General features: G+C 51.6%; 6 protein-coding genes across 6 annotated transcripts; 4 read left to right on the top strand and 2 right to left on the bottom strand.

The window, feature by feature from the left end:
- Positions 1–1,348: 1,348 nt before the first annotated feature.
- On the top strand, positions 1,349–4,395 carry T310_7112 (Fungal specific transcription factor domain protein; the record flags this gene model as incomplete). Its single annotated transcript, XM_013470101.1, has 7 exons — positions 1,349–1,555; positions 1,614–1,753; positions 1,807–2,168; positions 2,226–2,722; positions 2,780–2,955; positions 3,012–3,575; positions 3,639–4,395. The coding sequence occupies 7 exons, from the start codon at positions 1,349–1,351 to the stop codon at positions 4,393–4,395; spliced, it is 2,703 nt and encodes a 900-aa protein (XP_013325555.1).
- Positions 4,396–5,120: 725 nt separating this feature from the next.
- T310_7111 (Mitochondrial inner membrane AAA protease Yta12) lies at positions 5,121–7,887 on the top strand (the record flags this gene model as incomplete). Its single annotated transcript, XM_013470100.1, has 2 exons — positions 5,121–7,020; positions 7,094–7,887. The coding sequence occupies 2 exons, from the start codon at positions 5,121–5,123 to the stop codon at positions 7,885–7,887; spliced, it is 2,694 nt and encodes an 897-aa protein (XP_013325554.1).
- A 1,473-nt stretch (positions 7,888–9,360) lies between these two features.
- T310_7110 (uncharacterized protein) lies at positions 9,361–10,485 on the bottom strand (the record flags this gene model as incomplete). Its single annotated transcript, XM_013470099.1, has 2 exons — positions 9,361–10,035; positions 10,102–10,485. The coding sequence occupies 2 exons, from the start codon at positions 10,483–10,485 to the stop codon at positions 9,361–9,363; spliced, it is 1,059 nt and encodes a 352-aa protein (XP_013325553.1).
- A 490-nt stretch (positions 10,486–10,975) lies between these two features.
- On the top strand, positions 10,976–13,247 carry T310_7109 (DNA topoisomerase; the record flags this gene model as incomplete). Its single annotated transcript, XM_013470098.1, has 7 exons — positions 10,976–11,065; positions 11,140–11,340; positions 11,394–11,572; positions 11,622–11,791; positions 11,845–12,167; positions 12,221–12,357; positions 12,407–13,247. 7 exons carry the CDS (start codon positions 10,976–10,978, stop codon positions 13,245–13,247), a joined length of 1,941 nt encoding a protein of 646 aa, XP_013325552.1.
- Positions 13,248–13,978: 731 nt separating this feature from the next.
- On the bottom strand, positions 13,979–17,134 carry T310_7108 (uncharacterized protein; the record flags this gene model as incomplete). The annotated part of the gene is made up of 1 exon (XM_013470097.1): positions 13,979–17,134. The coding sequence occupies one exon, from the start codon at positions 17,132–17,134 to the stop codon at positions 13,979–13,981; it is 3,156 nt and encodes a 1,051-aa protein (XP_013325551.1).
- Positions 17,135–20,404: 3,270 nt separating this feature from the next.
- T310_7107 (MFS sugar transporter) lies at positions 20,405–22,498 on the top strand (the record flags this gene model as incomplete). Its single annotated transcript, XM_013470096.1, has 4 exons — positions 20,405–20,807; positions 20,869–20,945; positions 21,013–22,267; positions 22,332–22,498. The coding sequence occupies 4 exons, from the start codon at positions 20,405–20,407 to the stop codon at positions 22,496–22,498; spliced, it is 1,902 nt and encodes a 633-aa protein (XP_013325550.1).
- Between the last annotated feature and the right edge of the window lie 407 nt (positions 22,499–22,905).

Genomic DNA, 22,905 nt, shown 5'->3' with positions numbered 1-22,905 from the left:
CATGCCTTTTTTTGTGCCTTTCTCTTCCAATATTTAGCCTACATTTTCGGATATCTTCTCTACAAATGGCACGACATACGCAGGGGATGACGAGAAATAAATCGTGATTTTTGAAGATACGTACCTACCTGTCGAAACCATCCAGAAACATCTTTCGTCGAGGCAATTGGAAGATTGTTCCGATTCAGAAATAGTATCCGTCAATCCCTAAGTCTATCAGCAGGGCGAGTGCATGTACTTAATCAGATGAGGTTTGTGTATCACAAATCAAGTCGAAATCTGCTCTGCTGCTTTCCTCTTTTCTTTATTCCTTCTGGTGGCTATTCTACTCCGTATAGTAAGCATGGACCTAGCAGATATTTAGTGGACATTTTCCTAGTGCAGAAAAAAAAAAGAGAAGATCTGTCTGCCACTTTGGAATCTCACAAGACCTCATATCTGAAGGAAAGAATCAGACGCAGCTTATTCTGTGGTGATATCTTTGAACTTAGACCACCAGGCATCCATGCCAGCAAGTGCCGAGAACGGATATCGGGGACCTGCTTAATCCCGCCCCGACGTCTATTCCTTATCGGGGGATTCTTCAGCAATTAGGTTTCTTGCAAGGCACTGAGATCCTCATTGGCCACACAATGATCCTATTGTCTGCAGACCGTACAACCGCACAGTCCTTCAGGCCATCTGCTGTCATTGGTATTGTTTGTGCTTTGCAGGAGAACCTCGTTCCTGACTAGTTGGGGCTGCGAGCGAGCGGCCGTGGTAACTGATCTGATAAAACTCCGTGTGTAGGCATCACGGCAGGGAGCAAAGCACTCGGATTGGCTCCCTGGCCTGCTGACGTCTTCCCCGCCGGGGCAGCTTGGCTCCGTCCGCCGGCTCGCCGATGGTGCAGGTGGCGCGGGCGAAAGCGGACTAAAACGTCCATCCCGCAGTTTCTAGACGATTGCCGCAGTGCTTGCTGCCTGGACAGAGTGGTCACTTTTCGTGCTCTCCCTCTCGCTGACTCCACGGGAGGTTGTCGTTCCTGAGAGTGCAGGCTGCGTGGCCCCTGTCCGAGCTTCCTGCCAGCTCTTTGCCCTTGCCTGATGTCTGGTCAGCTTAGGTAAGGTCGTTATCTCCGCTCTGGTCGAGGTACGCCCTCAGGCTTATTTTCCGCCTGGATTGAGTACACGGCTCCCTATGCCAGGTCTCCTCCACGGATAGTTTATGCGAACGGCATTGCGCGACGTCTGAGGCGCCAAAGAACCGCCGTTCTCGAGCAGTACGGTTTTACCGCCGACTGAGCATTCGCCTTTGTCACCAAACCGCACGTTCAGCTCGGTTTGCAGCGCACAATCCGATCTCGACAATGGAAGGCATAGGGGGAGACTCGGAAGGTCTGGGGTTTGAGATGCCCCCGATGATGAATCAGCCTCGGCCGATGTTTGCGAACTACAATGCGGCTGGCTCTCCCGCACAACAACAATATGGTCAACCAAGTTCTGCACCTCCAGAGGACTCTACCACCGGTAATGGCGATGAAATGAATGAGGCCAAGAGGAGGAGAATTGCGCGGGTAAGATCGCATTGATATATTCTACAGGCCTTCCCAGACCCTCTTGTCGCTGATGTAGCGCTCTTCGCAGGCCTGTGACATGTGCCGCAAGAAGAAGATCAAGTGTGATGGCAAGATGCCCAAGTGCTCGCATTGCATCAATTACAAGACGGAGTGTGTTTTTACGCAGGTGGAGAAGAAGCGCAATCCCCCGAAAGGGTATGGAGCTTGTCGGCCAGTTCGTTGTGATTCTCTCACTAAGCTTGCGACAGGGCCAAATACATCGAAGGATTGGAGAACCGTCTGGGCAGAATGGAATCCTTATTGAGGCTATCTGGTCTCTTGTCAGAGGATGACGCTGGCAAGACGGATCTCGGGACGCTAGAGAAGCGTCTCGCAGACAGATCTTTGAATGGATTGGCAGCGAAAGCTCAAAATAAACCAGGCGCTGCGACCGCAGCCAACCAATCCACCGGATCGAGCCATTCCACTCCCCGCGTCGATTCTCAGCCCAGCCCACGGGCGGCTGGAGATTCGCCCGAGTCGCAGAAGGGGTCCGAGAATGAGGTTGAAGCGCTGTCAGATATGATGTGCTCCCTAGTGACGAATAATTGTGGCGAGACTCGGTACATAGGTAGGTCTCACCCCCCCAATGTCTCGTATCGTAACTTTGGCTAAGGTCACTGCCCAGGATCTTCATCGGGCTTCTCGATCTTTTCTCCGAGAGGGATCCAATGGGTGAACGAGAAAACGGGTGACACTTCGTTCCAGGACATGATATCGTCGGCTTATATAGATGATAATAAATGGATGTATTGGAAGCCGGAGATTTTCAGCGACATATTTGCTCGCCGTGTCTTCAAGCCCTTACCTCCCAAAGACGAGGCCCTTTCGCTTTTCAGAGACTACTTCGATAATTTTAATTGCCTGTTTCCGCTCTTCCACGAGCCGACTTTCATGCACCTCGTCGAGCGACAATACTCTCGAGATCCATATGAGGGTTCCGGTTGGTGGGCAAGCATCAACGTGGTTTTGGCAATCTCGCATAGGCTCCGGGTCATGAGCCATTTAGTGCCTCAGGAAGAGGACAAGAAGGCTTGGCTGTATCTGAAGAATGCCATGGGGGTCTTGACGGAGCTCACGATGCGAAATACAGATCTCTTAAGTGTCCAGGCGCTCCTGGGGATGGTAAGTCTCGTCGTCCCTAGCAGCTGCTCAGCTAGCTTCTTGTTAACACTGCGATAGGCCCTTTTCTTACAGGGAACTCCCAATCCCCAACCGTCGTTTTTCCTTGTAGCTGCTGCCATACGGCTCTCTCACAGTATCGGTCTGCACAAACGTGGTTCCGGATTCGGCTTGAACCCAGTCGAAATAGAACAGCGGAAGAGGGTGTTTTGGATTGCCTACCTTCTCGACAAAGAGTACGTTGAACTCTCATCATTGAACCTATGGATCAACTGGCTGAAATCACTTGCAGTATTTGCCTTCGTTCTGGTCGACCACCCGTACAGGATGATGATGACATGAATGTGGAGCTCCCCAGTGAAGACCCGCCTGACAACATTGGAAACATACCGCTGTCGGATGGAAAAGGGAAGGTCAATCTATTCCGACTCATGTGCCGGTTCGCAACCATCCAGAGCAAAGTATACAAACGGCTTTACTCGACGAAAGCAGCCAAGCAGTCCGATGGTGAACTCCTCAATACAATCGGTGAACTGGATAAGGAACTAGAAGAGTGGAAGGAGAGCATCCCCATAGATTACCGACCGGAACATGAGATCAAGGCAACACATACTCCACTGATACTCCATGTGGTCGTGCTACACTTTGCCTATTACAACTGCTTGACGACAATTCACCGAATGTCAGTGCATCACGGCTACTGGACGAGTCGCCTCTCCAATTACGCCATCCAAGGGCTGAATGCAAGGCCGCTGAATCCCCGAGTTTTCTCATCAGCTACACTCTGCGTCACTGCTGCCAGAGCATCGATCAATCTGATCAAATATATCCCGCAAGGCGATTTTGCCTGTGTTTGGTACGTCAATTAGTCTCGCGAGCTCACAACCCGAAGAATGTCGCTAACAGCCCCGGCAACCAGGTTGATCTTGTACTACCCTGTCTCCGCCCTTGTGACCCTGTTCGCCAACATCCTTCAGAATCCACAGGATGCCCGGGCTCGCTCGGACATCAAACTCATGGATTTGGTCGTCAATTTCCTCTCCATGCTTGTTTCGGATGAGTCCAATGGAAGCGTCAAGCGCATGCTCAGTGTCTGTGCAGAATTCGAGAGGATAGCAAAAGTGGTCATCGAAAAGGCAGAAAAGGAAGCCCATTCAAGACGGAAACGCAAAGTTGTCCCGGAAAACGCCGATGCACCGAACCCGCCTGGCGACGCACCGGCAGCCTCGAGTACTCCGGTCACCTCCGCGCAAGAACCAGCCGCGCCGTCAACGACAGCTCCCTTCTCACCATCGTTTGCTCACCCTACAAATGGGAATCCGTTTGATCCAGCAACGAATGAAATGACGTCTCCAGCGAATCCGAGTGATCCGGTGACGACTACTCTGCCCGAAGTGTCGACAGGGGACCTACATGACATGCCCGAATTTAACCCCGATTTCCAAAATATCCTCAGTCCCAATAGTTTGGATCAGTCCGGCTTCCCCGACCAGACTTCCTATTCAACCAGCGGTGCTGCGACGGAGGGGATGAGTTTTCAACAGCCCTTTGTGCCGCAGGACTTGTGGCAGATGCCCATGACCCTGGAATGGGATTGGGCGGATATGTCTTCTTCGAATCCACCGACGTTCGACCAGGGCGATCTCTTTGGTGGCATGATGCGCAACGAGTCGTAGATTATTTTGATGATGGGATGAATCGACCAAGACTTGGTTCTTCGGCTTTCAAATGGAGTTTATGTGGGCAATTTCCCCCCTACTCAGGCGTCCGGGTTGCTTTCCGGGTGTTCGATGTTGTACATTTTATTTACCCGTGGGTATGGTTCCTGCTCTACAGGATACATATAATAAAGGCCTTTGTATGTACACGATTGCACATAATATCTGGGGTGGGTGAGGATGGGACTGGAGGCACCGTTGCCATTCGAGCTGTCTTTGGTTTGTTGATAGATAGGGTTGCCATATTTAGTGATTCACAGAGTACATACACACAATTATCTCTACTCCTATCCAACGTCTCCGCGTATTGCCATGCAAGTAAAATCTGGTCCTAACGTGACTCACTGCTGGTTCTGTGGCTGTCGTGGCGGTTCTAGGCGTCTGGCGCTTGATAATAGTAACTAACTAGTTAACTATGTGGCGAGGCATGATGACTCAGCAGGGTGGCGGAACCTAAAAATCACAGCCGGCGTCGGCTCTCCCCATTTTTCCGTGCTCCAGGTAGCTGGCCGCGAACATCCCACGCTTTCACGACAAGCTCTTTGCCCCTGCCAGACCCCTTCTTCTCCCACCTGGGATTTCAAGAAACGGGTCCATATGGGTTCTGAATTTTACGCCTTCCCACTGAGCGTTCTTTAACCCCCCTCCGAACCTGCAGCCTTCGGGCTCATCCTACTTCGACCATGGCCACTTGGCTCTGGCGGCCAGGCAATCTTGCTCGATACTCGCGGAGTACCGCAGGGCTTTTCAGCTCCTCGCGATTAGCATACTCGAGTCGCTCGCGACCGCAGCTTGCGTCTCTCCTCAATGCGCGTCGTGTGAGGTCGTATGCCACCGTCAACCCCGGCGATCCGAAGCCTCCGAAAGACAACGAAAGTGAGAAGGAAGCACGGAAGAAGGAGGAAGACGGTGGCCATGGGCCCTCTCCAGGGAATAGGCCGTCTGATGAGAAAGGGAGCGCTCCTGAGGAGTCTGGGAAGCCCAAGGGCCGGTTGAGTGAAAGGCAAGAGAGTCTGCTCGACAGGTTGGAGAAATTTTTCGAAGACAAACTTCCAGCGTCTCAAACCCGGCTGCTGCAAAAACTCCGAGACGAACTCCGTCGGAATGGCAAGATTCCTCCCGATCTTGAAGAATTCTTGCAGAAACACATCGAGCAGCAGAAACCAATGTCTTTGTCAGAATTAGCAAAGTTTAATGCTATGTTGTCAAGGGCGGCAAGGCAGCATCAGGAGGACCTAAGACAGCAGATGAAGCGAGAAGAAGAAGCAAAGAGAGAGGAGGAAGAAAGGTCGTCTCAGCAGCGACAAGAACAGCAGCAGCGGGATCAACAGCAGAACCAACAGCAGAGGCAGCCGCCAAAAGGGCCTACTCCCAAGGTCTTTGAGTTCAGGCTCGACCCCGGCAACTTTCTTATTACGACTATTATATCGTACTACATCTATCGAAGCATCTTCCCGGGAGAGAGCAGCAGAGAGATTACGTGGCAAGAGTTCCGGAACAACTTTTTCGACAAGGGCCTCGTGGAGAAGTTGACCGTCCTCAACCGCAACCGAGTTCGTGTTGAGCTGAACCGTGATGCTGTTGCTAGCGTGTATCCTGACTCTCCAGCTGCTCAACCAAACTTCCACTACTACTTCACCATCGGATCGGTTGAGGCTTTCGAGCGCAATCTGGACGAAGCTCATAAGGAACTGGGCATCCCCAGTTCGCAGCGCATCCCTGTTGCTTATGTCGATGAAGTGCCGTGGCTCGCGACACTCTTGTCTTTCGGACCGACGCTTCTGTTGATAGGCTCTTTCTTCTGGCTGTCACGGCGTGCTGCCGGTGGCGCTGCCGGGCAAAGCGGCATCTTCGGTATCGGGAAGAGTCGTGCCAGACGGTTCAACCACGAAACAGACGTCAAGATCCGATTTTCTGATGTCGCGGGCATGGACGAGGCTAAGATGGAAATCATGGAGTTCGTCAGCTTCCTCAAGGAGCCCGAGAAATTCCAGAAACTTGGCGCCAAGATCCCCCGTGGTGCGATTCTCTCGGGCCCTCCTGGTACCGGTAAGACGTTGCTTGCGAAGGCGACGGCGGGTGAATCTGGAGTGCCTTTCTTTAGCGTCAGCGGATCCGAGTTTGTTGAGATGTTTGTCGGTGTCGGACCCTCCCGTGTCCGGGATCTTTTCGCCAATGCCCGAAAGAACACCCCGTGTATCATCTTCATTGACGAGATCGACGCGATCGGTAAATCGAGAGCCAAGCAGAGCTTTGGTGGTGGTAACGACGAGCGGGAGAGCACCCTCAACCAGATCTTGACTGAGATGGACGGCTTCAATACCACGGATCAGGTCGTTGTGCTGGCTGGTACGAACCGGCCCGATGTCCTTGACAAGGCCCTGATGCGGCCTGGCCGATTCGACCGACATATTGCCATCGACCGGCCTACCATGGAGGGACGAAAGCAAATCTTCAAGGTTCATTTGAAGAAGATCGTCACCAAAGATGATATGGACTACCTGACTGGCCGACTTGCGGCACTCACTCCAGGCTTTGCCGGTGCTGACATTGCAAATTGTGTCAACGAGGCAGCCTTAGTTGGTACGTTTTTTTTTTTCCTTTTCAAATTCTCTGGTCTTGTACGATGAAGTGGCTAACTGATTTATTCGTGCAGCGGCTCGTGAGCACGCAGATTGCGTTGTGATGAAGCACTTTGAACAGGCGATCGAACGAGTTATTGGTGGTCTGGAGAAGAAGTCTCTAGTTCTCTCGCCGGAGGAGAAGCGCACAGTGGCTTACCACGAGGCTGGACATGCCATTTGCGGGTGGTACTTACGATGGGCCGATCCCCTCCTGAAGGTTTCTATTATTCCTCGAGGCCAGGCAGCATTGGGCTACGCCCAGTATCTCCCACCGGGAGAGAATTACCTGCTTACTGTCCACCAGCTCATGGACCGGATGGCCATGACTCTGGGAGGGCGTGTGAGCGAAGAGCTCCACTTCGACACGGTGACTAGCGGTGCGAGCGACGACTTCAACAAGGTCACCCGCATGGCGACGGCGATGGTGACGAAGTTTGGCATGTCACAGAAGATTGGAACTCTCTACTTCGAAGAGGACCAGCAACAGCTCCACAAGCCATTCTCCGAGGAGACGGCCCGGGACATCGATCTGGAGGTCCGGCGGATTGTGGACGAGGCGTACAAGAAATGCCGGGACCTGCTGACGGAGAAGAAGAGGGAGATCGGGCTGGTGGCGGAAGAGCTCCTGGCCAAGGAAGTCCTCACCCGGGATGACCTGGTGCGCCTCCTGGGGCCTCGGCCATGGCCCGAGAACGGTGAGTTCACTAAGTATTTTGGGGAAGGCGTTCCCCCTCAGGGGCGTACGATCGCACCGCCCGAGCCTCCGGAGACGCGTGAAGGAATGGAGGGCAAAGACGGACGGGATCAGACGCCTCATCCGATATAGGCTTTTTTTTGCCTTTTGATCTAGTCTCTTTCGACGGTGTATGTTATACATATGGCGTGAAATTTTTTTTTAACTCATCCCTCCCCACTATTTTCTTTTTCGTTCTCATATCTGGAATCTGTCGCCTTAGCCTTGTTACGATGATCATCCCTGTACTGTACAGTAGTAACTATCTACCTAGCATCTCCATCTATCATCTATCCATCTACCTAGTCTTCTCGAACTTTTTTTTGCAGGAAAAATAGAGTCATGTGGAGCCACTCTCACCCATATTTCTTGTATTCTACTTTAGCTGTCGCGCTCACGTTATGCATGACATTAGTAACTTTCTTTTCTCTCTCTTCTTTTGCCCCCTTAATACTGCCGAATCTTCTTGCCATGGTTCACTCCTTCGATTTGAAAGTAGAATACACTAAAATCCTTTCCATATATATATATCTCTCAGATACAACCAAAGAATTACTCCGTAGTATCAACAGCGGCAAAAAAGGAGAAGAAAAAGAATATGTTCGAATCACATATCCATACTTCACTCCCTGCCACCCTGCCCTGACCCTACCGATGCTGGATCACAGCAAAGGCTTCTGGACAAAGAATAAGACCAAAGAAAAAAAGATATGTGGAAGCCACGGGCAAGCCTGTATGTAAAGCACCCTCTTAAGAGTGCGTCATCAGATAACAGAGAAGATGCCGTCCTCGTTGCCATGCTAGGCTGCAACCGGAGTCTTTGAAGATGGACGCAAGGTAGAGACAAAGCCTTCGCCCCGCTTCTAGAGAGATTAGAGGTCAGATATGTATAGATCTGCTGTCTACGGCTAGATAGGTCCATACAGAGTCTTGAATTCAAGAGCCATGGCTTCATTCTACCTAAGTTAGTGGAGATTGCCGTGGCGAGACAGGATGACCTGAGAGCTTAGAGACCATCAAAGTGAACACATACTGGCAGGAGAAGGCCTTTTTTTTTTTTGATAGACGTGAATGGATGGGTTTTGATGGGCCAGAATGCTGAAGCTCAGGAACCTGGCGTCTGTTAACAGCCTTGCTGTTTTTGGCTGCTTGCTTCGTACTTTTTTTTTATCCCCCCTCAAATGCTCTGGAATGATTGTCACCTGCCTTAGATATTGACCAGGAGTTTAGGTTGTGGATCTTAGGGGAAATAGCTTCTCGCAACAAGTATGGTAATAGAAATCCCTTGAACATAGGGGGAAGCCTGTCTTTCTGTTCTATTCCCATCTTATTCTTTTCATCGGCGTGGTCATTAGTCTCTTAATATGCTCTTCTTCAGCTCTGACAGAATACTCCGTATGAAATATCTGTATTATTTACATGATATTCGCTTTTTATGTGTTCAACACCCTCCGACACACACCACGCACCCCTGACACATTGCCTAGACAAGAACAACATGGATAAACAGATAATACATGGCAATTTTGCAAACAACGTACGTACATACAGGCTGTGTCTGTCAACCTACGTGTCCTTTTTCTTGGGGACTCCCTTGGGCTCGACGGAAAACCGGGGAATGAATCGCCCAACCCGCGCCTGGTACTCCCGATATTCCGGGTACTTGCTCGCGCTGATCGACTCTGTCAGCCAAGTGCTGCCCTGGAAGAGAAGCAGGTAGCTCAGGGCCCCAATCCCGGTCCAGTTGACGGGGGTGTGCGTGACATAGCTCGCCCAGAGGTACAAGGTCAGCCAGATGGCCTGCTCGGCAGCGAAATTGGGATGGCGGCAGAATGACCACAGGCCCGAGACGACGAAGCCGCGATCGAGATCCTCCGCGGCGAAGCCGTCCGGCACGCGTTTGTCCTTCTGGTACGCGTGCTTGGCGCGCTGGAACCGCCACTGCTGCTCGTCGGCGATGGTCTCAATGCAGACGAAGAAGATCAGCAGCCGCGAGAAGACGAGGTCCGGCACGCCGAAGGTGGTGGCGCCTTCGTCCGGAAGCTGGGCCAGCACGACGAAGAGGTAGGTCGGCGCGGTGATGAAACACAGCAGCAGCGACTGCGCCAACGCAATGAAGAGCACGTTGAAGACGAAGAAGCGCGCCCGGCTGCTGGCGTACGACCGCACAACCGCCCACCGGTAGTCCTCTGATCCGATCCGGTAGCCTCCCTTGCGCCAGTAGTTGAAGGTCAACCGGGCCTGTCGTGAGTCAGTGGAACCGAAGTGACAAAAAAAAAGAAATTCTGGCTGAGAAAATAGACGTACACCCCAGAACAAGGTAAACAGCGCAACGGAATCCAACCTGCTGGTCGGAAGGCCGGCCAGACGCGCCCAGATGGCATAATGGGCATTGTACACGACGGGCAGGATGCTCCAGACGCGGTCCACCTGAGAGTAATTGCGGGTGATCTCAGACACGACCACGAAGACGGGACACAGGACGAGCGCCACGGCGAGCACCGTCACGAACGGATTGGTGCTGGCATAGATTTCCTTCAGGTTGTCCAGGCTGTCCGGCTTGGTGATGCCGGCGTGGAGGAGGCGGCCCGGCAGACGGGCCAGCTGCGACGAGAAGACATCGCGCGCGAAGCTGCGGCCGAATTGGGCACACTCGGCCGGCGACAGCACCGGCGGTAGTGGGAGGGCCATCTGCGCAAGCGACTGGTGTCTTTTCTTGCTATGTGATATATTCTTGCAGAGGGAGGAGGAGCTGGAGGCCGATCGACTGTTTTTCTCCGCAGGAATGGCGTTAGTCACGCGGCGTGTGCAGATCCCTTAGGCTGCATGGCGCGTATTGCCGTCGTCCCCATCTGGCCGGTCCATCAGTCCCAACCATCGACCAGGCAGTCTCCATCCTCTCAGCAGCCATCGTGCAATCCCATTCTCCATTTTCTCCTCCATCGACTGCACAGAACAGGCTCGCGCACCAGATCGACGGGCGGTGAAGAATCGTGGCCTCAGGCAGAAACTTATGTAATCAGGCCGCCTGCTGCGATTGGTTGGCGCGTTTCGGCACGCGTCTATCCCGCGCGCAACGCGCTTCTCTCGCTTTGCTCTGCAATAATAATGTCGAGATGGACAGACACTCGACAGACACCATGGACGGCAGCTGAACCTGTGCCATTGACTCGAGTCATCAATGGCCATCCCAAAAATCCTGTGCGTGGCCGAGAAGCCCGCCATCGCCAAGGCAGTGGCCACCCACCTGTCTGGCGGCTCCATGCGAATAGTGAGTTGTTCGCTCCAGCCTGGTTGGAGGCACTCTGCGTGTAGAATGGTCGTGATGATGCTAAATCCCCGTAGAATAACGTCCGTGGCAACCCATATGTCAAGAACTACGTATTCAACTTCAACTTTGGCGGCGCCTGGGGCTCGTGCTCCGTGACCATGACCAGCGTCATCGGGCACTTGACCACTCTGGACTTTGAGCGTCAATACCGAGGCTGGACGTCGTGCCCACCGAGTGCGCTTTTTGAAGCCCCCGTGGTCGAATCCGTGGATGCTGTAGGTCTGCGAGAACCGTGTAGCCCGGTCCACAGCGCTGATGTCGTGAGCAGGAGAAGCTCAGCATTGCCCAAAATATCCAGGAGCAGGCCAAGTATGCCAAAGCTCTGTTCATCTGGACGGATTGCGATCGTGAAGGCGAGCACATAGGCACCGAAGTCCGGTATCAGGCGCGACGGAGCAATGCGAACATCGAGGTCAAGCGCGCCAAGTTCAGCAACACCGAGAAAACGTACGTAGTCCGTCACTTAGCTGCATGCCTGACGCTGACCGATCTGCAGTCATGTATTACGGGCTGCTCGTGCACCGGTCGACCTGGATGAGCGTCAGGCAAACGCCGTGGCCGCCCGGATTGAGCTCGATCTGCGGATCGGGGCCGCCTTTACGCGATTGCAAACTCTCCAGCTTCAAAATCTCGGAGAAGCATTGAAGGACCGGATCATCAGCTACGGTAGGTTTCGGTAATTGCCTCTAGGAGGCCCCAGCCGGGCTGACCGCTTCCAGGCTCGTGCCAATTTCCCACGCTGGGCTTCGTCGTAGACCGTTACCTTCGCGTGCAGAACTTCAAACCCGAGCCCTTCTGGGCGATCAAGGTCATGCATGAGCGGGATGGCATGAATGTCAACTTCAACTGGCGCCGCGTCCATCTCTTCGACCGGGCAGCGGTGACGGTCATGTTGGAGCGATGTCTGACGGCAAAAAATGCCAAAGTCACCAAAGTGACCAAGAATCCCACGAGCAAATGGAGGCCTCTCCCTTTGACGACGGTGGATCTGCAAATGATGGGCAGCAAGTACCTTCGGATGGACAGTCAGAAAGTCATGCAGGTATATACCCTCTTCATCCTATCCAAGATAAGATTGCTCGCTAACCAAATTAGATTGCCGAGGCCCTCTATACCAAAGGCTACATCAGCTATCCTCGCACGGAGACGGATCAGTTCGACAGCGGTATTGACTTGAAGAAGCTCATTGAGAAACAAGTGCCCGACAGTTCCTGGGGTCAATATGCTCAGAGGTACGATTGCGTTCCGTACTAGAATTATTTTCAACTACTAATGGTGTAGTCTCCTGGACGGCAAGTTCAAAACTCCTCGATCGGGCCGCCACAACGACAAAGCACATCCTCCGATCCACCCTATTTGCTGGGTTTCGCCCACGCAACTGAGCGCCGAAGAGAAACGCGTCTATGAGTTTGTCGTCCGACGCTTCCTCGCCTGCTGCTCCGATGATGCCAAGGGACAAACGTCCGAAGTCGAGATCCGGTACGGCGACGAGATGTTCCATGCCAAGGGCCTCATCGTTCTCGAGAAGAACTACCTGGATGTCTATGTCTACGACAAGTGGGAAAGCAGCGCCCAACTGCCTGATTTCCAGGTGGGCGAGCTCTTTGAGCCTACCGAGGCTAAGATCGTCGAGGGGAAGACGACGCCGCCTTCTTACCTGACCGAGCCCGAACTCATCGCACTCATGGACGCCAATGGCATCGGCACCGATGCCACAATGGCGGAACATATCGCCAAGATCAAAGAGCGCGAATACGTCGCCACCCGTCCGCGAGGCGGCGGCGGCGGCGGTCGTGGTCGTGGCCGTGGCCGTGGCGGCGACAACAACAACAGCAACAGCAATACCGTGCAAGAATTCATCCCGACGAGACTGGGCATTGCGCTCGTCGAGGGTTACGACAACGTCGTAGCCGGCCTCCCGGACAGCCCTTCCCTAAGCAAGCCCTTCCTGCGCAAGGAGATGGAGCTGCGCATGCGCGACATTTGTGCGGGGACCAAGACGCGTACCGAGGTCGTCCAGGAGAGTCTGGAGATGTACCACGAGGTCTTTATCCAGACGCAGCGGCGCATAGACATGTTGAAGGATGCATGTCGGAAGTATATTCTTCAGCAGTCGAGTTGATGCAGTCAGTGACTTTTTTTTTCTCCGGGATCTTGTGAGGCGTTCTTTTTTTTTTTCCTTTTGCTTGGGTTAAGCGGTCATGGGCATGGGCGTCATGGTTTCTAACTTGGATATATATGAAAAAGGGGAGGGGGAAACGAAAAGTAGTTAAGCAGATTAGATGATGGATAGATATATATAGAAAGATACCCCATAGTATAGTATGTGTAATATAGACAGTATGACAAGGATATGACATGAAATGAGGACCTTTATCCATTTATCATTGTTAATTAGAGAATAATAGAAGAAGAAAAGAGCCGCTGCTGGATTACAGGCTTTTATTATTTTTCCCCCTTTCTCTCTCTACGTCTTCTACGTCCTCTTTTTTTTTCTGCGCCTGACACTTTGGCATTGGAATTTTGTACTTTGTACAGCATTGTGATGATTACTAGTACTCTAGCAGCTCGGCTTATATATATGAAACGATATTTTCCTTTTTCTGTAGAGCATAAGTAATTAATTAGTTGATCTACTCATTTCTGGCCTTCCTTTCTGCATAAATAACATCAATAAAAGTCTGCAAGGTAATTCACATCAATAAATCTCAACGGCATGGATGATGCATATAACATGGGAAAGAAGAAGAAGGAGAAGAAGGAGACGGGTAACAGTGAGCTCTTTTTTTTTTCCTTTTTTTTTTCGCCTGTGATACAAACCAAAGAGAGAACTGCTTTCTTCTATCACCGCCTCTATCTACCTCTGCCTCTGCCTCTACCACCAGCTCTACCTCCGCTACTCCAATTGCCCCTGCCTCTGCTACCTGGCGAATTGAAAGTAGAAGGTGACGTCGGCGCTGGTGCTGGCGCATCACCGTCATCGGTGGCCCAGCGGCTTTGCATCAGGGACCGTACGGGCGATGGTTGAGGTGCGGATTCCGCCGCTTTTTCTGAACTGGACTGTTGCTTCTCCTTTGACTCCTTTGACTGCAATTCGGGAGTCGACTGTGAGAGCGTCGGCGACGAATCTCCTGTCCGGGAGGCTGACGGGGTGGGATTCGCGGGAGAAGAAGCCTGTGGCGATGGGTCTGTAGTAATAGGAGTAGTAGTAGTGTCCCCATGGCTAGCTGAGGCTGGTTCTTTTGGTGAAGGCTTGGATTCCGCGTTTTGGTTCTCACTTGGTGCTTGTTCCTTTGACGATTCTGGAGCATCGGGACTTGGGCCTGGAGCTGGATCCGCGGCCTGAGTGGTAGGAGATGCAGATTTCTCAGCGCTTTGGCTTGATGCCGGCTCCTGTTCCGGTGGCCGGGTCTGAGGCTCTGACGAACTGGAACCCCTGGTCTCTGTCTTAGTCTCAGGTGGTGGCTTTGATGACGGTAGGTCGGGGACTGGACCTGCGGTCCTAGACCCAGGGGAAACAGGTGAGGCAGCTGTCTTTGGAGAAAAACTAGATGCTGGTCCTCCTGGGGGACGGGAAACTGGCTTCGTAGGAGAACCAGAGACAGGGACTGCCCATCGACTCGCTTGGAGTCCTGGTAGAGACACAGGCGCCTGGGGCGATGCCGGTGAAGACTGCGAGCTACTGGGAGAATCTACCTCAGTAGATACCTCTTTTGCTGGTATAGCCGACTCTTCGGGTTTGTCACCAGGAGGCATAATTTCCAAATCCAAGCCGTTAGCCTTGAGAGACCTCTTGATGTTTCTGAAGTACATCTTTTCGACTCGCTCCAGGCCAACGACTCTCTCAGGAAGCTTCTCGAGTTGCCTAAGTCTCGTGCTGTAATTGTCACTAATATGCTCGAAGCGTTTCTCCAACGACGAATGCTTTTTCTCGGCCTGTTCTGTTTGAGAAGCAACCATATCAACCTTATCCGCAAGAGTCCGCCATTCCTTCTGGTTGACCGCAGAGTGCATGTCTCTCGATCGTTGCGTGGCAGTAACAAGCTCAGCGAGCTTCTTTTTAATCGTCGCCTCCTGTTGATTCAATTCCTTCCTGAAGGAGTCCAGTGAAGTATCCAGGTTCTTTTGTACTTGTCCGGTGATTTCTTTTGAGTCTTTAGCCTGCTTTTCGAAACTGGTGCGGAGTTCATCCAGGTTCTTCGTGAGATTAGCGGTTGATCGATCATGGTCCCCAGAGACAGCCGTCAATTTCTCATTGATTGCAGACACCCGCTCCGTTAGAGTCTGCAGATTGGCACGAAGGTTCTCCACGTCTTTTGCGGCATTTGCAGTAAGTTCGTCATAATAACCAGAAGAAGCTGCTACGTCTTTTTCGATTAAGGAAACTCGCTCAGATAAGGTCTTGAAACTGGAACGAAGGTCTCCTAATCCAACATCGATAGTAAGTTGACCGTTGGAGATATCTTCCGAGCTCTTTTTGATGGTGGACACATTATCCGATAGTCTGTCAAGATATGAACGAAGATCTCCTATGCTGTTCGTCAAATCGGCGGTGGATTGATCTCTAGAAAGAGCTTGGCCTTCAAGAGAGGTGACTCGTTCCGACAAAGTTTTCAGATTGGCGTCAATCAAGTGGATCAGGTTGGTCGAGGTTTTATCACCTAAAACACCATTCAAGTCTTTTTCAATGGAATTGACTTTCTCCGACAGGATCTCGAGATTGGTATGAAGGCCCTGGATGTCCTTTGCAAGATCGTTGATAGATTGAACACTGGAATCAACTGTCAATCCTTCTTTAATGGAAGCCACTTCCTTCGATAAAGTCTCGAGACTTTGATGAACATATTCCTTTTGATCCGTAGGCGTTTGATCGCTGAGGAACTTCTCCAAGTCTTTTTCAACGGAGGTCACTCGCTTTGATAGGGCCTCAACACCAGAACGAAGGAATCGCCTGTCCTCGATAAACAAGTCTTGTTCAATGACGGACAACCGTTTCGACGAAACGTTCTCGAGATGCTCTTCCAAAGCCTTTTGCAGTTTATCCAACTTGATGTCAAAATGTTCCTCGAGTTTGACTTGGACACTCCTTAGTCCTATTTTCGACTCTTCGTGGAGATTGTCCAGTTGACTGTGCACCTGCTTAAGCTCCGCTCTCAGACCGACTTGTTCTGAATGGAGAGTCTTCAAAGTAGATGCACCCTCATCGTCATTCGTGTTGACGTTGACATTGACAGGCGGCGCCGGGTCAGAACGCGGAGCGGCTGACCTCGCATAGTCTCGCTGGAGCTCTCGAAACTCCGCGGCCAACCTGTCGAATTTCGCAGCGGTCTCTCTCACGAGGGATACTGTCACAGATTCTTCCTGCCTGGACACCAACCCCTGCAAGGGAACGATGCTTCGGTCAAGGTGTTCGGAGACCCTTTGTAGCAGCCTGTCCTCAAATTCCTCCAGCCCCTGGGGTACACGTTCAGGAGCAGTCTCAGGGCAACCAAAGATGGACTTGCAAACCATGTAAATTACTGAAAGGACCCCAATAAATGAAAGAATTGTTGCATCGCCGTTCCCCGTCTTTGGACTTGGTCTGTAGGTTGCCATGTTCAGACGTGTGGCGGTCGCATTCATATCACTCAAAGAGTCTGGGAACAAAGTCACTGGTGGTGAGACTGTTGATTCGAAAGGGGTTGCATTTTTCGTGGGAAAGAGAATAACCACGTTGCCCTTCTCTCCATACTCTTCCTTGACCATCTCCATGAGATGGTCCAGCTCCGTTTTCGGAGTTTGTTTGGGGAGATCAGCTGCAACGGAGGTGGCCTCCTCGTTGATGGTATCAGGCGCGTTATAGTATTGATCGGCCGAATCGAGTGCGTAGACCACGGTTGTCGCTTGAAGAGAGCCGCCAAGACGATCAAGAACAGGACGAGAGGGATCGATGGTGGTGAAAGGGACACTGCCGTACGTACCCCAGAAGCTGAGAGCAGCAAAGATGGCGATGAAAATCGCTATATCCATTTTGTCTTTTCTCTTTTCCCGCCTGTCCTTTTTTTTTAATTGTATTGTAGAGATGTCTTTCTTCGCAGTATTTTGAAATCAGGAGGCTTAATCGAAGGCGTCTTGAATGTTATTAGCTGTCTGGTCAATGAAGAATTGGTAACGAGAAATATAAAAGAACCAGGAGATAGGGAGGGAGCACCCGTATTAGATACTCGACCCTTGCTGAAGCATCCAACTTGGCAGCTGGAAGTGATGAGTGCTGTTGTAAAGGGAAAAGACCCATGTCTATGGGAGAAGGTAGAATATGGTGATGGATAATTTTATATATCCGGCTGTAGGGTGGAAGGAAAGTATAGGACATCGTCCACAACAAAGAGGAACAACTCGAGAGCGTTCCCAAAATAAACATTATTTTCAGTGCAGTAGCCTTTGGGGAGTTGATAAAGAAGGAGGTCAATGGAGCAAGATGGTGATGAGTGTGGATGGTGAAGATGCCCCGACTGGCAGAGGGATGGTGGGCTGGAAATTGCTAGCAGGTACATAATGTTGGTGTGCAAGTTCTGTTTGTGACAAAGTCCTCTTGTTCTGGTGAATGCTGGATGAAGAACATTCCTAGTAACTTCCTGGTGTGATTTATTCACACTCAGAATTTCTTTGTCAGAAGCATCCAGTAAGATCATACCAAATTAAAAAAGGAATGAATGGGATGGATATTTGCCCTTTTCCAGGACGCTGATATTTTTGAAAATAATGAAACCACCTTCCCTCCTTTCTTCCACTCCATCTGGCCATTGAAGTAGTGGCAGTGTCCAAAAGACCACATCGAGAAGCCCAGATCTGAGAAAGAAAATTTCCAACACTCAACTCAGTTCTATATGGGGCTATCGTGCAACGGTCCAATATCCACAATATCGCGTGTTGAGCTCATTATGTCCTGTGGCAGCTGGGCATGGCCAGAGATAGCTCGCACTTCCAGAGCTAGGCCAAATTGATGTGCTGTCTTTGTTTGACGAGATTGGGCTGCAGAAGAGAATAGCGTGAAAGACACATGATGAGAAGGTAAAGCAGAAATAAAAATAGTACAAACACTGATGTGTAGGAGTAATTATATATTTCTCTTTTTCCCTTGGAGCAATGAGTTCTAAAACAAGGAGGTCTGCTATTCTGGTAGTATAACGAATAACATAACCACTAACTTCTCCCGGATGAAGAGAGACTGGATGTGTGAAACTGCTACTTTCAAAGCAGGGAACAACAGAAAATGAGGGTGCACGACAGAAAAACTACACTGATCACATACTCTCAGGATATAAAAAATTGCTGTCCTGAGGAAAACAGAGAAGGGGATACAGTGCCTAAAACGGAAGGAGTTACCGGTCTTTGATTCATCCGACCAAACACGTGCTTTCCTTTCTCTCCGGTTTGGTCTTTGCAACAAAGACGCTGAGCGATTTCAAATCAGACAGCGCTGCAGGTCAGCCTCATCGCCACAAATTTAGAGCGTGCTTGCAACTATGCCGTGCCATGGGGGCAGGGATGTTGATTGGAGCAGATTTGGGTATGTACCTCTACATCAAAGACACCAAAGTTGCCAGGGAAAATAGTCTTCGGCTGACAGTGCTCCGGAAACCCCTCCTCCACAGACACCCAGACTCCCCAGAGAGCTAATGCGGTACGCCCACCTAAGTCTTTGGCTCAGCAGGGGTCATGAGAACTAGTCGAATACGACGCAACTGTTTGCGGGGGTCCCCGGACTTTCGGCATGATAGCTCTATTTGTTTTTCACGAACTCAGCCAAAAGAGGTGCCTTAACATCCACTCCTTAGCTGTTTGATTTTTCCACTACAGAGGCTGATAGGCTCCAGATGCTCCCGGATCCATGTTGGCTGCGTCTTTATCCTAGTCGGCGAGAACTTAGATATCTTCAAAGTGGAGCAAGTCAGTTGGAATTTGAAAGCTGGAAGCGCTCTGAGTCCCAATTGGGCGTCGGCGGCTGGCAATAATAATTGCTTGTCCATTGTTATCCACGGTCGCGAGGTTTTGCAATCGATACAATTATTCTATGACTTCTATCTCCAGCTGGCAAGGCAAGTGCGCCCCGTCCAAATTTTAACTCTACATTTGCCTGAAACGGAAATGACAGGCGTGAGTTATGTCGAGTTATGCTGAGTTGTGTTGGCACAGTCTGGTAGACTTTGGTTAGTTCCCAGCCAGGCCGTTGGGGGCTGAATTAGTACATGGGCCAGTGCGTCACTCGTTATCCGATATCAACAGCAATGCCAGGCTGTCTACGGAGTTATTCTCTCTACAATTCGAACGGTCCTATCCGTACCTGCCATTAGCCCTGCTCAGAACAGCCCCGCTGAGAGCAGAATGACTGGGGAGGGGAAGGAATTGAAGTCTGGATGGAGAAAGGATAGAGGCGAATTTTTACAAAACGAGGCGTGAAGCTCCTGCGGCAGTTGCAGGCAGATGACGACGGTGGCGACGACGATCAGCGGGAATGGCTGACAGGGTGCAGCCCTAAGCCCTAAGCCTGGACCAGCACCGCACCTGATAGGGTCGTTGCTGCACGCCTTCTCCACCAGCGCTATGCCTGCTCCGTCCCAGAGTTCAGCGCAGCAGTTCGATCAGTTGCCTCTTGTCACGACTCACGATTCAAAACATCAGGCTCCACCATCCTTGTCTTTTACGCCAGTGGCGTCGAGAGGCTTCGCGCTCTTTCCGGCCCTCATTCAGTCTCCAATCCCCATGGGCACTCCATGTGGCCTCGAATTCGAAAGATTCCGGATAACCATGTGGTTGACGGTCCACCTTGCCGTCCAATTATGCTCTTTGGCTTTCGCATTCGCCCATCGTCTCCTTCGTCAAGGGTCCCTCTCGGAAATGGTGCCCTATCATATTGAAGGACGCCCAATCCGTGTGGACGAGAATGGGACGTTGCGTCAAAGGCCCTTGTTCTCCAGCCGCATTAGTCCTCTCATACATGCTCCGTAGCTGATAGAAAGCTACCGGGTCATAGAGAAGTCGCCGATTGGAGCGAGTTGTCTGCCACAGGATCCACGCGGGAGACTCTGGGGAAGGATTCGAGAAATTGCCTCTGTTCCCCAGATCCCCAGCTCGTGCTGTTATAAACGGGGTCCTTTTCCACTTTCACCGTAGACCGTATTCTAGTGATTATTTCCCATTCCCCCGGCGGGTGAACTTGCGCCACCCTGTATGGTAGGACTGAAGCTTTGCCCACCTCCTTCAGCCTGAAGAGAGACAACCGCATCACGGCATACCACCATGAGTCTAACCGTGGACGACAATACGAAGCCTACCGTCGACGAGAAAGCCCATCCAGGGGGGCGAAATGAAAGCCCGCCCAGTGCCGAGCAGACAGAGAATGTAAAGGCGGAAGCTCGCAATATCTACGATATCCATGAGCGGCCGCCGGACAAGCTGAATGTCGTTTTCGAGAATCCGTTGGCAGGGATTCCACGTGAACAGCTCCTGGAGGATGTCGAGAGTTTCTGCAAACGGTACAACCTAGAGGATCATCTGGATGATTTTAAGAAGGGCGCCCTTGTCTCCCAGAATCCCGCGGCCGCCCAGGATCTTACCGAGTTGACAGATGAGGAGAAGAGAATCCTCCTCAGGGAGCATACTCATAAATGGGACCAGCCATTCGCGCTCTACTGGCTTGTCGGTAAGTTGACGAACAAGAGTCGACTTCTATTTCCATCAGGTGACTGACTGGGGGACACTAGTAATGTGCTCGTTGGCTGCTGCTGTGCAAGGTATGGACGAAACGGTGAACAACGGAGCTCAGGCGATTTACCTCAAGGTATACCAGTCCAGCCTTCCAGCCATGTCCTTTCACCTTCGATGCAGGCGCTGACTGCCGGATTTAGCAACTGGGCATCACAACTCGATTCACGGGGCAGGAGCAGGACAACATCACGGGACTGGTCGTGGGCGCGCCGTACCTTGCGTGTGCGATCCTCGGCTGCTGGCTCACGGAGCCGTTGAACCGGCTGTTTGCCCGTCGTGGAACTATCTTCATCTCCTGTTTCGTGGCCGCCGTGGCCTCGGTCTGGGAGGGCGTCGCCAACTCCTGGGTTAATCTCTTTATTGCTCGATTCGTCCTCGGTCTGGGAATTGGCTCCAAATCATCTACCGTGCCCGTGTATGCTGCCGAATGCGCACCTGCTCCAATTCGAGGGGCCCTTGTGATGATGTGGCAGATGTGGACCGCGTTCGGAATCATGCTGGGTAACATCATGGGGGTAGCGTTCATGGGCCTCTCGGACGATCTTTCGTGGCGTCTCATGCTCGGTTCGACTGTGGTCCTTCCTGTTATTGTTTGCGCTCAGGTGTACTTCTGCCCCGAGTCGCCTCGTTGGCTGATCCAACACAACAAGGTCGACAAGGCCTTCAGGGCGTTCCGGACCCTCCGACGGTCCGATCTGCAAGCTGCCCGAGATCTCTACTACGCATACGTGAATGTCCAGCTCGAGCGGGAGATCAACAAGGGGAAGAACTTCTTCACAATGTTCATGGAGCTCTTTACCATCCCCCGCAACGCCCGTGCGACCCTTGCGAGCTGGATTGTCATGTTCATGCAGCAATTCTGCGGAGTGAACGTCATTGCTTACTATTCGACCACGATCTTCACTAGCTCCGGTTACTCTACTCAAGCCGCCCTTCTGGCGTCTATGGGCACTGGAATTCTGAACTGGCTCTTTGCTCTTCCAGCAGTGTTTACCATCGACACATTCGGGAGGCGCAACCTCCTGCTTACCACCTTCCCTTTTCTGGCGATTACCTTGTTCTGGACGGGCTTCTCTTTCTGGATCGAGCCGTGGAACGAGACGAGCAGGAAGCGAGTTGCAATGGTCACGACGGGCATGTACCTCTTCGAAGTGTTCTACTCCCCCGGTGAGGGACCCGTGCCGTTCACCTATTCAGCCGAAGCCTTCCCACTGCATGTGCGTGAAGTCGGCATGTCCTGGGCTACAGCCACTACATGGTGCTTCAACTTTATCCTATCTTTTACATGGCCTTCCCTGCAGAGGGCCTTCAAGCCGCAAGGAGCGTTTGGGTGGTATGCCGGTTGGTGTATCGTCGGCTGGTTCCTTGTTCTTCTATTCGTGCCAGAGACCAAAGGTGAGTGCCCCTTGTATAAACTTGGATCTGTGCATTGTTTCTAACTGACGTCTTTTTCATCTAGCTCTCACTCTGGAAGAATTGGACCAGGTCTTCTCCGTTTCAACCTGGAAACATGCCTCGTACCAGATCAAGAATGCCGTGTGGCATTTCCGCGTCTGGGTCCTTCGACAGAAGCTCGAGCCGCTGCCGAAATTCTACGAAGGCGCGGAGAAGCTTATGGAATCTTAGATGGATCATGGGTCGGGTGGTCTTTCTCTAGATGGTGTGGACGACTGCATTCAGTCAAGTTTGCTTCTACTTCTCACCTAGTTACACGTTACATGGAATTGGCATGGGATATGGCGGTATTGGGACAACACGGCTGCAACAATTCTCGGGATGTTGTAGATAGACTACACTTTGCTCTAGCACTCAAATCCAATACCCCTCGTTGACACGGTTTTTGTATGTACCACCAATCAAAGGAATTGCCTCTCTTGCGGATGAATCTCTCCTTCATCAATCGTAACACCAATTACCCAACCATCACTGACGCATAGCATAAAAAGCCATCATCCATTTCCTCTGTTTGCAAGTAGGACAAACGAGGAGCTCATGATTCATATTCACGAGACTTGACAAGAGAAAAGGGAAGA

Source organism: Rasamsonia emersonii, assembly GCF_000968595.1.
Source record: "Rasamsonia emersonii CBS 393.64 chromosome Unknown ctg1118621760502, whole genome shotgun sequence".
Classification (NCBI taxonomy): domain Eukaryota; kingdom Fungi; phylum Ascomycota; class Eurotiomycetes; order Eurotiales; family Trichocomaceae; genus Rasamsonia; species Rasamsonia emersonii.
The sequence above is the reverse complement of the archived record's forward strand: the minus strand, read 5'-3'. Positions and strand labels throughout refer to the sequence as shown.